This window comes from Athene cunicularia, assembly GCF_003259725.1.
Source record: "Athene cunicularia isolate RWA chromosome 8 unlocalized genomic scaffold, athCun1 chr8_part1, whole genome shotgun sequence".
Lineage (NCBI taxonomy): Eukaryota > Metazoa > Chordata > Aves > Strigiformes > Strigidae > Athene > Athene cunicularia.
Window position 1 is genome coordinate 16,466,510 of NW_020799109.1, and position 13,273 is coordinate 16,479,782.

At 36.5% G+C, this 13,273-nt stretch overlaps 1 protein-coding gene across 1 annotated transcript in view; it reads right to left on the bottom strand.

Moving 5' to 3' along the window:
• The window catches only part of COL24A1 (collagen type XXIV alpha 1 chain), a 152,096-nt gene that overhangs the window by 105,838 nt on the left and 32,985 nt on the right, over window positions 1-13,273 (bottom strand). Inside the window, exons 8-12 of the mRNA XM_026853918.1 lie at window positions 7,352-7,396; window positions 5,063-5,116; window positions 3,830-3,874; window positions 1,558-1,611; window positions 841-885 (exon numbers count right to left, since the gene is read on the bottom strand). Of these exons, the coding sequence (XP_026709719.1) occupies window positions 841-885; window positions 1,558-1,611; window positions 3,830-3,874; window positions 5,063-5,116; window positions 7,352-7,396 (243 nt within the window). The remainder of the gene's footprint in view (window positions 1-840; window positions 886-1,557; window positions 1,612-3,829; window positions 3,875-5,062; window positions 5,117-7,351; window positions 7,397-13,273) is intronic.

The following is a 13,273-nucleotide window of genomic DNA, read 5'->3' on the forward strand; positions in this document are numbered from 1 at the left end:
GCCTTGTTTTACATCAGAAGGAACTCTGTTGACGGCTAGTGCCTTTTTCTGGCTGGTGTTAGATCCTCACAGAAAACAAAACAAACAAACAGAATCCTCCACAACTTTCACAGCATACATCAAGGGCCAGACGATGGTAATCACACTACTACTGCTGAACAAGCTTGTTCAACATGCTAGAGGAAAGGCATCTGAACTGCTGAACACAACTAAGTGCACAACTGTAGAACGCTGTTGCAGTTTCCAATCTCAAACCACAAGAAAGTTAAAAGTGGAAACTCCTGGATAACTTCAAAGACCTAAAATAATAAGGTTGCAGCAGAAAACAAAACACTTGGCATTGAAGCGATACCACAGAAAATATCTAAACCTTGATAATGTATAGTTGGCAGATTTGTGTTTATTCTCAGCTGCAGAAAGATATGTTAAGTAGAGGATGGCTTTAATTTACCATAGTCCAGAAATATCAGACATTAGAAGAATCTGATTTGCATTCAAACCAATACCAAAATCAGACTTATGAAACTCACATCGTATCTGTACCTTGTGCTAACACTAGTTTTACAGAATGTATTTATGTGTTTGTCATCTTTTAACCCTCAGGTAGCTGATATCGTAATAAGCCACAAGGCTCATCACATTAAGAATTTCTCTCTCCAGAATATGTAGTAGTTATAACCTGCACAGAATTTTACTACTGCAAAGTACTAACTGGAAACAATAGAAAATTATCTATGGAAAAAAGAAAACTAACATTTTCCAGCTGATTAAAGTTACAGAGAGAATTACATGTGCATTTACACGGGCAGCAGAAATTGTAACAAGTGTTAGAAGATTTACCTGTCTCCCTTTAGGACCCCTTTTTCCACGGAAGCCTGGGATGCCCTGAGAAAGAAATAACCCATCATAAGTAGGTTTTCTTTTCTTCGGTAGCTTAGATTCAATTAATTAAAACTGCATTTGACTGGAAAAGACAGCATGAGAAGCACCACCACAAAAAAAAAAAAAAAAAAAAAAGCAATGTCCTATGACGGGGGCAGAAACACAAACTTTGCTTGTCTTTAAGGTGGCCACATCAGAACAACTATGAAGGGCCATAACCTGCTTCCATCAAAGTACGTGGCCAGACACCCTTTGTGCTCAAGAGAAACAAGAAAAAGCTCAAGCACAGTGACAGAGATTAAGATTTGCATGATTGGTTTTACTACAAACATCATCTGACAACTGACAAATATTAATTATTGAGAGAACGAAATTACAATGAAAAATACTCATTATGGACCTTGGTGCTAAGAAAAAAACCCCAACCCTCTAATCCTTGCAGCTCTAGATTAAATTTAAATAATAATTTACAGCTGCCCCCAATTAACTTTCACACCAGTGTATTTCATTGATTAAACTAATTGGATACAACCTATTTATTTAATTTCCTCCACATCAGTTCTGCTTTTAGACAAAGACTCAAATGGTTATACCTTGCACATTTTTTGCCCATTCTAACATAAATTGTATTACCACCCAAACATCAATATTTCCTTAGTATTCCATTAAACCTACCCTTTCTCCTTCAGGTCCTTGTTGTCCTGCCACACCTGGAGGTCCAATGAAACCCTAAACACGTAAGAACAATTCTTAATTACAAGGCTGCTTCCCACCAACACTGCTTGTCCCTCAGTACTGGACAGCTGTGGGTTCAAGGCTCAGGGATTAAATTCAAGCTCATTTAAAATTACCAGTGAAGCTCAATCAACTTAAATGTGACTAGGATTTACTCCCCAACCAACAGCAAAAACAATTTCCTATTATAAGGGTACAGAATCAATTAAAAAAGTACTAAGAAAGTATTTCAATAAGACAAAAGTGCATCAGAGACATTATCTATTAGAATAAGTAAAATATGAAAGAGCTACTGAACTTAACCTTATTCACTAAATATATCAGAAAAGATGTTCTCATCTTTAATAACACTGTGTGATCATTGCTATCTGCAAAAGTTCTAAAAAATTCACCTGGTCATAAGCAGAATGTTTTTCTTAAAGTTCAGTGACAATGCATTTCTCTCCCACCTTCCTCTCAGGAAGTCAGAAATAGATTCTCTCATATCAGTTATATGGACACAGAAACGTGCTGTTGACTCAGCAGAAATGATAGCACAATTTACAAAAACAGGAGATAGATTCTGCACTACCAGATTCAAACTGAGATTGGAACAAAATAATTATTAGTTACTAAAAAAGAATCCCTTGCTTTCATCTCTATCTCAAGTCCTCCAATTGTAATGATTTGGGTTTTCTGGGTAACTTCTTTTTGTTTGGTTTTTTTTTTTTAAATTATGAAAGATAGTGCCTATCTTGTCATCCAGCCCTAAAGACAGTAAGGAAAACAAAGGCCCTTATTTTTTCTATAGTTTCTGTTCTCTGTTCTGAGAAGAACAGTTTTATCGCAGGAATGTCCTAAACTTAAAGCTCTAAAGATACTTCAGACATGTTGCTATACACCTCCCTGGCACAACAGTATGTCTCAGCAGGGCTGTGTCATCGTTTTTATTGGAAGTTGCTTGTAGAATTCATACAAGACTTAGACTTAAGACCTGACAGATAGTTTTCTCTAAAATTACTCATACATTTTTAGCTTTGAGTAAACAAAGAAGTAGTAACTTTTCTAGAAGTGACTGGTATCACTTAATGTCTTGTTGGTTGAGGGGAGAACAAGACAAAATGCTTTGGGAATCTGAGCAAAAATTAACTGAATTAATGTAAAAGATAGAATCCCTGAGGGTGCAATATCTGTTGGCACTTGATGCTGACAAACTAATTTTTCTCATCACTGTAATGAAAATTGACATTAAATCCTGCCCCCCCCCCAAAAAAAAACCAAACAAAACAAACAGACATACATTTAAGAAGCTGCTGCAGATAAAGGCTTTAGTAACTACATTAAAAAAAACAGGACAAAAGTAAATCTAGCAACACAATAATATTATTTTAATAGGTACATGAGAACAAAATACACTGCTTCACAACCTGTACAACATGAGCTGAGGGCCTGAAAACAGCAAAAGGCTCCTTCAAACCCTACGTGCAATCAGCAACATGCAAGTTTCTGGAAACCCGTGTCTAATGCCTGATGGTGAGAGTCAGTCTGAAAAAATACTTATACACGCACAAGCATGTGTAGGCATGCTCATATGCCTATTAAAAAAACCCAACCCAAACCAAATAAGAAAAAAAAAAAAAACCTAACAGAAAAAACCCAACCTATTTCACCTCCAAAAATAATCCAAACCAAACCTTGAATCAGCAGAGCATTAAGAACCTTCAGACCCTGGGATGGATATACATGACTACAACTGAACCATTCTAAAATCTCAAGATCACTTTTACGGTTTTCATGTGACAGGATGGTTTCCCTTTATCAACTTCTGTGGCTGTTACAGATTGCAAATGTCAGATATGTCTCCCTTCTTGACAGCATCCATTAGGGAAATAATGCTTCAGGCAGGAAACGTCGGCTCCTCTTCACTCCCAGCTTTCACACCCCCACATTCAGTACAGCTTTCCTTCTCTTGTCTGCATGCATTCCAAGTGAGAGGAAGGGCAACTATGGAAGACTGCTCTATGCTGCTCACCATGGGGGGAAAAAAGTAATTCAATCCTTACACGGATTTTTAAAGAAACACTATGTTTTCTCATTTGTAGATTCTGTAAAGATAGAGTAGTTCAGCTGGCATACAACTGGCAAAGCTGAATTAAATTCCTCATCCTCTTTCTAATGTACTATATGGGTAACAACATACACACATGCCAAAATTCTTAAAATGCTTACTTACTCTTATACCTTTAGGACCTGGGTTACCTTCTGGTCCAGCTAAGCCCTATTACAAGAAGACATTAGTTGTACTTCAATTTAAACAACCAGATACATTCTATTTAAAAGAATTTTAACAGCATTTGTTAACTGTAAACTGACAAATACATTCTTAAAATGATTAGAACTGCAGAGGATGTCATCAAGCAGTCCCCTAGGACCATGTTCAGAAAGGTCTCCCATTAATTCATGGCTGAAACTTAGACAATGAGAAATTTCCTTTACATTAAAATTATTTCTACTGAGAGGAAAATTTTTCCAGACCCAGTGATCTGATATTATATGGACATGTTCTCACAGGATTTTTCATTGAGCTTTTATATTTGGACAAATTTCCAATTATTTTCAATCTAATGTCAGAAGAGTATATGTAGTCCAAATGCTCTAAACATTTTATGTGATTGAACACAAACATGTTATCATCCCTTAGTATATAAAATATTGTAATGGAATTTTAAAATATATAACAATTATAAACCTAACCCAATAAAACACTGAAGTGTTTGTCAAATTTACCCTCTAGGCAGACACAAAACGACAAAGTCAATTGTTGAATTGGGCTCATCTACCTTTATATGGGGAAAATAATGAATATTTCTACTTTGTTTCCTATTTCTATTACTGGCTGAGGTATCTGTTAGCTTATATTTAAATTTAAAAAAAAGAGTGTTTGTGCTTATAGAAAGTTGTTTTCTGGCTTTATTGATTCTCCTTCTCAAATGGAAAAAAAAAATAATAAAAATCATGTAATGTTCTGTTTCCCTAAAGGGCTGAAGAAATAGTTTCAACAGTGAAGTAAATACACTGGTGGGAATCAGGAGGAAATATACTACAGCAGGCAGTTTCCTATTGCTTCTGGACTTGAAATACAAAGAAGATAAACCACATAAAACCGTAACAGGTTTATGAAGGAATAAAAAGTGTTTAGACATTCAGTACTTTGGGAATGTCATTTATGTATTCCAGAAAGGTACAGCATTACTGCACCTAACCCAGCCAGGTTTAAAAGTCATGAGACTCAACACTACCTAAAGGGCACTACCTGTGAAAGAGGTTTGTTTCAAGGATAAATCACAGGATGCAAACAAATACATTTATACTATTAGTAGTTCCAAAAGAATTAGATATGGTACTGTTGAAAAAAATAAACAAGAAAACCCCCAGAACTGCAAAGACATTAGTATAGTTACTGCACCTGCCTGCCAGGGTAACCAACTGCCCCAACGTTGCCAGCAATTCCTGGAATTCCCTAAGTGGAAAAAGAGGTGGGGGGAAATTAAAAAAAAAAAAAAAAAAAAAAAAAAAAAAAAAAATTTGTTTTATCATTTCTCTTTTAACATCTAGTCATATCACACAGCTTAAGCTCATGGAAAAATTGCTTTTTGAGCAAGCATCAGCACCCTAAAATTTACTCATCATACATAAGTAACTACACCAATATCAGGTGCATAATCTTTTAAAAGCATTACAAAAAGAGTACTCTAAGATTTTGTAGAGTACAATAGTCCTCCCCTTATTTCCATAACAAAAGCACAGATAGTATTTATAAAACGTAATTGAGAAGGACTATAGGAGACAGGTCCTTACAACCAAGTACTTGCACTGCTCTTAGCTGTGTTTGAACAAATGTGTTAAATGTTTCATGAATGAAGCCTTGTGTCCTTGTAAAGCCAAATTTTTTTTGTTTCTTCCAGAATTAGGTCAATATAGCACTGAATTAGTCATGAATGTATAGAACTTCTTGCCATCTTCTTCCTCCTAAGCAAATCCAAGTGTAATTTTTGTTGCTTTATTGCTTAACATCTGTGCATCTGACTGTTTATTTTCAGGGAAAAGTGCTTTTCTGAAATGGTGCCAAATGCCATGGGCCCATCACTGAGACACAGGAAGCTCCACCTACCTCTGTTCAGTTAATTTTATTTTAAACAAGCCAAGACCATAAACTGAACACTCTCCCAGCCTGACCCTGCCACCCACTGTCATATGTCAGCGTTACCATAGCAATAGATCAGGACTTCCCTTCTGAGCTTTCCTCAGCTGATTTATGGTGAAACAGTGGTCTTAGGAAGCAGAACTCAGAAGTGCAGATGCAAAAAGAGGTTGCAGTATTTTTTGTTTAAATGAGCTGCCATTGAGATGATTCTGTCACCCGCTTTCAACTGGTAGTGATTCATCTTCTGACAGATGTTGTATCATGGAACTAGGATCCACGGTCCCCTATTTTGGCTCAGCTGTACCTCAAAATATGCATATGTGAAAAAACTAAAGCAGTAGAATCACTACATTTACTCCTTATCTTTAAAACCTTATCCTTTGTTACCAGCTGTTTAAGGAGTTCCACAATTTACAAATTCAGAGGAATGTCTGCCCTTGCTATACAAAATTTTAAAAACTACAAACACAAGTAGGTGCAACAGATGACAAGCAACTGGTCTAACTCATCACCTTTGCCAGTCAGGTCTGAAAACACTAGCAGTAAGAACCACATGCAAAATAAAACTCTTTCATCCAAAGTGTTCTCTTAAAACTTACATCAGAGTACTTTTAATTAATGATAGTAATGAAGGAAAACATTTGCAGCAGTATGAGAACACTGAGATAGCAAACAGTTGCACATCACCACTTTTCATGTTCTTGAACATGAATTGCCTGCAAAGAAACTTTTACGCTTGACTGCATGAATAATGAGCAGAATTACTTTTTAAACACTTCACTTTCACCTCCATGAAACTAACGTATTACTTTTCACCTGCAACTTCTTCAAAGATTGAGACACTTTTCTCCTGATGTTAAGAATTTTATTTTTTTTTTCAACTGGCTATCTCTTTATCTCACTGATAAATGACAGTTATCACAGAAAAATGCCTGTGGGCTTATAATAAAAATCACCACTCGTTCAGTTAAGATTTGTATATAAAACTCATTAAAATCATGGATGATGTTTATGAGTTTTCATCTCCCTTCAGATGTCCATCATCTGTTATCATCACCTTTCAGGGCCATCCAAAAGGAAACTCATGCTTTCACCTACTCTGCCATTGGAAGCCTCATTAATGCTAGCAAGACACATCACGTCTATGAAATGTACATTCAGATTGCTTCTTGAACTGATATGAAAGTGAGAAAAAACGCTAAATAACAATTTCATTTTCTACTTGCTAGGAGATTTAAAATGCATTAAATCAGTAGATGTTTTGAGAGAATCCAAAATGTGCCTCAATCAAGAATTTTACACCAACCTCCACCAAGCCAGTGTGGTACTTGAAGAAAAAAAAGCTGGTTTTTTCCATTTCTTTTAGACCACTATTTAGCACACTGCTCTCTAAATAATCTGAATTCTTGGTCAAGAACTAGCAAGTATTTCTTTAAGCAGCCAGTAATTTGCACTGATTACTTACATTGTACACTTAATATTGGATTATGTATTCTTCTATCCTCAATTGTTCATCTGTAGAGTATAGCATACTGTGCTTTCATCACTTACCTGCTCACCCCGCAGGCCTTGCAGTCCCAGATAACCCTTAAGACCCTGGAGGTAGAGAAACAGATACGGAATACTTACAGTTAAACACACAAAATGGACCTTTTTTTCCTGCTCCAATCTCTCTTTATCAAGGAAAAAAAAAAAAAAGTCCAAACTTGTTTGCCTGCAGTATTAGTACAGTTTACATATAGCAGCTCATTGAAATCTGAGTGAGAGAAAGGGAGTAAGAAATATGCATGCAAGTTTAGACAGTTTCAAGATATCAGCACCCTGAAAGATGGTTCCAGCGCTATCACCGGTTATTGCTGAAACTGAAGAATTGGATTCGGTAGAGTGCATTTCCCCACTCTAAATCCTTGTCACAACGCCCTTTGTGAGGGGTATAAGTAGAGGATCATCTCAGATTATTCTAGGACAGTCTCAAGAAAGATAGTCTTTCCAGGACACATGATATCTCTTTTTAAAATTAACATAGAACATATTCCAGATCTTATATCATGGAAATTATATCAGTAGGGAGAATAGCCTGTTTCTCATCCCAGAAATCTTCCCTGTGGTGCTGGAATCATGAAGTTGTCAAATGTTACTTCCTATCCATTAACCATTTCATGCATATTTTAGCTCTTAATGAAAAAAAAGAATTAAAAATAGAGCTGGAACCTGCCATCTGCATCAGTACACTTGAAAGGAAAACCTTCTTCCTGGATGTCTTTACACTGTACTAAACATACCCAGACAAGTTGGCCTAAAAGGGAGGCTGTAACAGTTGCATGATTGATGCAGAAGCCAAGAGTCTGCTCTCCACATCTCTTGCAAGAGATACTGGGAATATGCAATTTCCAAAAGCTGCAGCTTGAAAGAGAAAGACCAAAACAATCCTTCTTCTGGATAGCAATCCATCATAAAACTGGCCTCAAAGACATTGACTGAGTATCAGAAGTATCTTGACTGATGTCAAACATCTGGCTGCCTTGCAGAATGATGATACTCATTAGTCAGTAGAGACTTGAGACCCACTGTAAGAAGAAGGAATTCTCCAACTGATTTAAGCAGATCAGGTATCCCAAAGTTTTAGATGAGCTGCTTCTGTGTGACCACGAGTCTTTCTGCATGAAATTAATTGTATTATCATATACAAAATTAAAAGATGCAGTGATTTTGCTTGGTGATAATTTTAGCTAATAAAAGAGGATGACATCTGTAAGGCTTCAAAATTTGCAATTTTGCTATTATAGGGTTGCTTGAGAAATCTTGATCCAAAAGAGATGTACTCATTAAGAAACCCAAAGGCCTCATTTTCTCAAAACCCAACACAGCAGGTGTATCCTATCATTTTGCTAATGACACACAGAGCACTGCCAGTTTGCAAAATTATAATGTATTCTGGCCTCAATCCTCTTCTGTAGCTTAAGTCTAAATATTTTATATATGTTATCTTGTACGTAAGGAAGCAAGTCTGCATTACTGTTGGGGAAAAAAAAATAAATCTGTAACACATGTAGCCAGAAGCTGATCTTGGACAAACCAGTTGACATGAAATATCCCAATTTACTGTATTAATGCATGCCTAAACCCAAAATTTTTTATTGAATTACTAAAGCAGAACTAAAGATCCCAGCATATGCCAGCAACTCATCTTTAGCTTTCAAAATGTGCCTCAGAAAGACATATAGCTTTTTACATTTCCAGCCCATTCTGTATTTATCCATTTCAGAATTTAATCCTCTCTCTATGCTTAAATGATCAACTAAATTAGGTGTTGCTAGAATAGATCTCTCAGTAGTTTATTATTTCTGTACAAGGAGAAAAGGAAAGTAAATGCTGCTATACACAGAAACACTCAAAGATAAATTTATCATGATTTAATTTCAAAGTGGGTCAGTTTGGCTGATTAATATCTGCATGCACAGTCTCAAAAGAAGGCACATAAGGATCTTTGAGATGAAGGACTATACATTGGCATGCACCACAGCACCTTACTTCTGTCAGAGGAAAACTGCTCTGAACTCATATTTTAAAGCAGTATGCCCATATTCTTATTCACAGTTAACACAGCCTTAATTCATTCTAACTCACTTAATGCTGGTTTGGAATGAAGCTAACCTATGCTAAAATAAGTATCATTCCAAAGAGAGAGTTTTCACACAGGGGTTTCCCCTTGCTGTGATTTAGCTAATCCTCTTAAAATTCTTAGTTTTTTATTAGTTTGGGTTCGTATTCTTGAGTGTACCCATATAAATAAGATCCCGTTTTCTCTAAGCTAAGATGAAAATACAAAAGAACACAAGTTCACATGCACTGTTTTGCAAAATGAAATACCTCCCAATTTCTAATGAAGATTAATGCTCTGAATTAATAGCTCAGTGTGGAAGACAAAGGTTTGAAGCTTCCAGTTACAGCAACACAGACTTCAAGCACATTACAAAAACATAGCAAGTTGCAAGAATACTTTGGTCTGTGTAAGAGAAAAATCTTTACCACCAGCTAATTCAACTCAGAAGAGACTTCATAGCAAGTTTAAGTGTCTGTTTTTTACCATATGCCTAGCGCGGTGGGACCCAGACTGAGTGAAGTCTCTATATAGCAAAACGTAGATGTTAAATCGTAACAGCAAGGACTGTTCAAGCCAAGTGTTTCCATTTTACTGGTGCCATTGTGTTTTATTAGCCTTTCTATGCATTTGTTATTAAAATACATCTGGCATAACACCGTCAACTTTGCTAGAGAGCCAAGAAGTTTTTGTAACCTCTAAAAATATGTAAGCACAGTGTTATACCTAATGCTACAACCATCAGCTACAGAGAGATATTAGTCTTTGAAAAGTACCATAAAAAAAAATTTCCAGGCACGTGGTAAATCTAGCATATAAACAGATTTCCGTGTGCTGTCACATGAGCCTTTGCAATGCTTAATTATCAGCTCCACATTGTCACCACATGGTATCCAGTTTTGAAAAACTTTAGCTGCAAATAGTTTGTTGGTTTAGGTTTTTTTTTTCTTCAAAGCTCGATTCTATCTTGTTTGCTGATGTTTATTAACACAACTAAGATTACACCTAGCATCTCTTAACCCGAATATCCTAAGAAATGTAAATATCACTTTAAAAAAGTGCATACATTTAGAAGCTGGACCTTTTCTTCATCTAATTCAGTAGAGAATTTCTCTCAAATTTGGAGTTTTCTCCTGCTCAAGGAAAATTGCACTCTCTAGCAGCAGTGGGAGATACTTGGCAGTATAATGACATCAACACAGGTACTGCTTTGAAATTTATTTACCTGCCTTATGGTTTACAGAATGCAAAAGTAAAGACAAAAGGAAATACAGAGCCCTTCAGGCTGCAGCCAAGCTATTTCCTTCAACATGTCTTACCATATTATACTGTAGTGTGTGAATTTTACGAGGATTTTAAAGATCCAGGTTCCCATCATTTGCTGTTACATACACATCAGATACAGAATAAAGCCAGCCCCAAAATTGTAGCCAGTATTTTTAGAAATCTTTTCCAGAGTCATTCTCAAGTACCTGCACCACGCAGGCACTGCAGTCATTCTAATGTATCGGCATGATCCCAGGCAAGTCAATGCCCAGGAGTACTGTCCTTTGGCTGATAATATACCTCCCAGTACTCTGGCTAGCAGAGGCAAGTACTTGCTTGTTTGTCCAGTCAAGTAGACCCTTTCTGGGGAGAGGGGGAAGGAAGGGTCTTCCACTCTGTGAGGTCTCTAGAGTGATATAAGGAAAGTTTTGACTGCTGATCCTGTCAAAGCAGCTCCAGATACAAGAGCGTGCCAACTGCTCTGGAAACAGCACTCTCCTCAAACTAACCCTCAGTTCCTGCCATTGCTTCTCCGCTTCTAAAGATGCCAGGAAGAAACAGGCCTCTAAACACTTCATAAACATACAATTTTCTGTCCTTACACTGGAACAAATTTGGAGCCCTACCCCAAGCAAAACTTGACTTTTTATAGTGTGTGTTACAGGCATAAGAAATATGCTGTATTTTATATGCAACCACAAGGATGCAGATTCCGCCACACGATATGTAATGAAAAATACAGTCAATCACAATAATATGTGCCTCGAGTCCTGATTATTAACATACGTTTGGTTTACTATCTCACTAAAAAAAACCTGTAGATTCTCAGCTTTATAAAAAGAAACACATCATTTTATAGTTCTAATCCAAAACAGTAGTTTACTAGTGCTGTTCTATTGCATTGAGGGCTTCAAAACTTCTATTGAGGGATAAAAAGAGTATTTCCAAGAAACTCTCCTAACATTATCTCAGATATTCAGAAAAACAGAACCAAAACCACATGGAGTATGGCTTCTCAAAAATCATTCTTGTCAAAAAAGTGACAATAATATGTACACTTTCCTCAAACTTCCAGAACACATGTTTTTGTATAAGCATCAACTAATGTTGCACAGGAAGTTCAGAACCAGGCAAATTCTGATTAGAAAACTCGGTAAATGCGGTTTCCCTCACATCCACAACCACCCTGGAGTGGGAGATCAGGCCCAGTGGAGGGCAGAAGGCATTGCAGCGCACCCTCCACTTCAGCTCCCCAAAGCCATCCCTCACTCCAGTTAATGGAAAATGGATGATGAATTCCATAAAGAAAAACTCTCAGATTTCTAGGTCTTCCAGGAAAACACTGACAAAACCAGTATGACAGAAAGTAACCATGAAATCAACACAGATTTGTATTACACTACTAAAAGTACCTGAAAGAACATTAGCATTTTTATTTGCTAGCAAATACCTCACTGTTTAGAAACTATTCAGTTAACACAAGCTGACTGCTGAAATCAAACAGAAGAACACCATTAACTCATATGTATGATTTTTTTAATCTTCCTTTTTACCTGGATGGGAAAGAGTATCGGAAATATGTTATTTATGCAATATTATAGTGATGCCCCAACAGTACTGAGGTACAAAACAAAAATGGAAATACTTGATTTTTCTGCCGTTTTTTCTTGTAGCTGGTTTACTTCACAGCTACTTATGTTCACATTCCTTTGAAAACAATTTCTGAGATCACAATGAGTTAACAGCACGTCTATCTATTTACATATATTGAAAAGCAATAATTAAAAATCAATTAGTTAAAAGACAGTAAATTGTGGGCTTGTCATTAAAAAATTAAGCATGAAATACTTTTAACTGCTTACAGGTGTAGTATCGTTCAAAAGCTGGTATTCTTAGAATCTGGTCAGGCAGAAGTTATTCTAAACATGGTTCTAATTAGTGTCTGATGTGTACAACATGGAAACAGCGAGTAAGATTTCCAGTGATCAAGTGAGCACGATTCTACACAGAGTCTAACCTTCCGATAAGGAGTGAATTCTTGTGGCAGGAAGAGAGAATGATGGCCGTAAGATTTTAATTTCCGTGCTCCCAAATGTCAGTCTCATAATCCATAACAAGTGACAGCTGCTTCCCATCTAAAAAGCTTTAAGACAAAAACTACTTTGTTTTCAGAGCAAAATTATAAACCTGATGAAATATAAGAAAGCACAATACTTGGGGAATCTCAAGGTGGCCCAAGATCAGTGGTGACAAAAGCTATCAGTGTCCAGGCTTGTATGTTAACTCTCAACAGAGGGGAAGCAAATTCTTCTCACAACTCTACATTTTCTCAGTCCATAGAACTGCGGGCCACATGTTTGGCAAAATAAATTTCCACACTCCTACTGGTGCCAATTCAGTGATAACTCAGTTCCTTTCCTGGTCACATTTTTACTATGTTTTGGTCAATTCTTCTATGGTACTGAATGGCACTTACATGGCACTGAATATAAATTCTATTACAATGCCATTTTTCTTTAGTTTCAATAGCAGGCAAGCCTTTAATTAATATTCCTCTTCTATATGTCAAAAATTAAAGCCAAAAATACCAGGGCCCACCTTTCTAA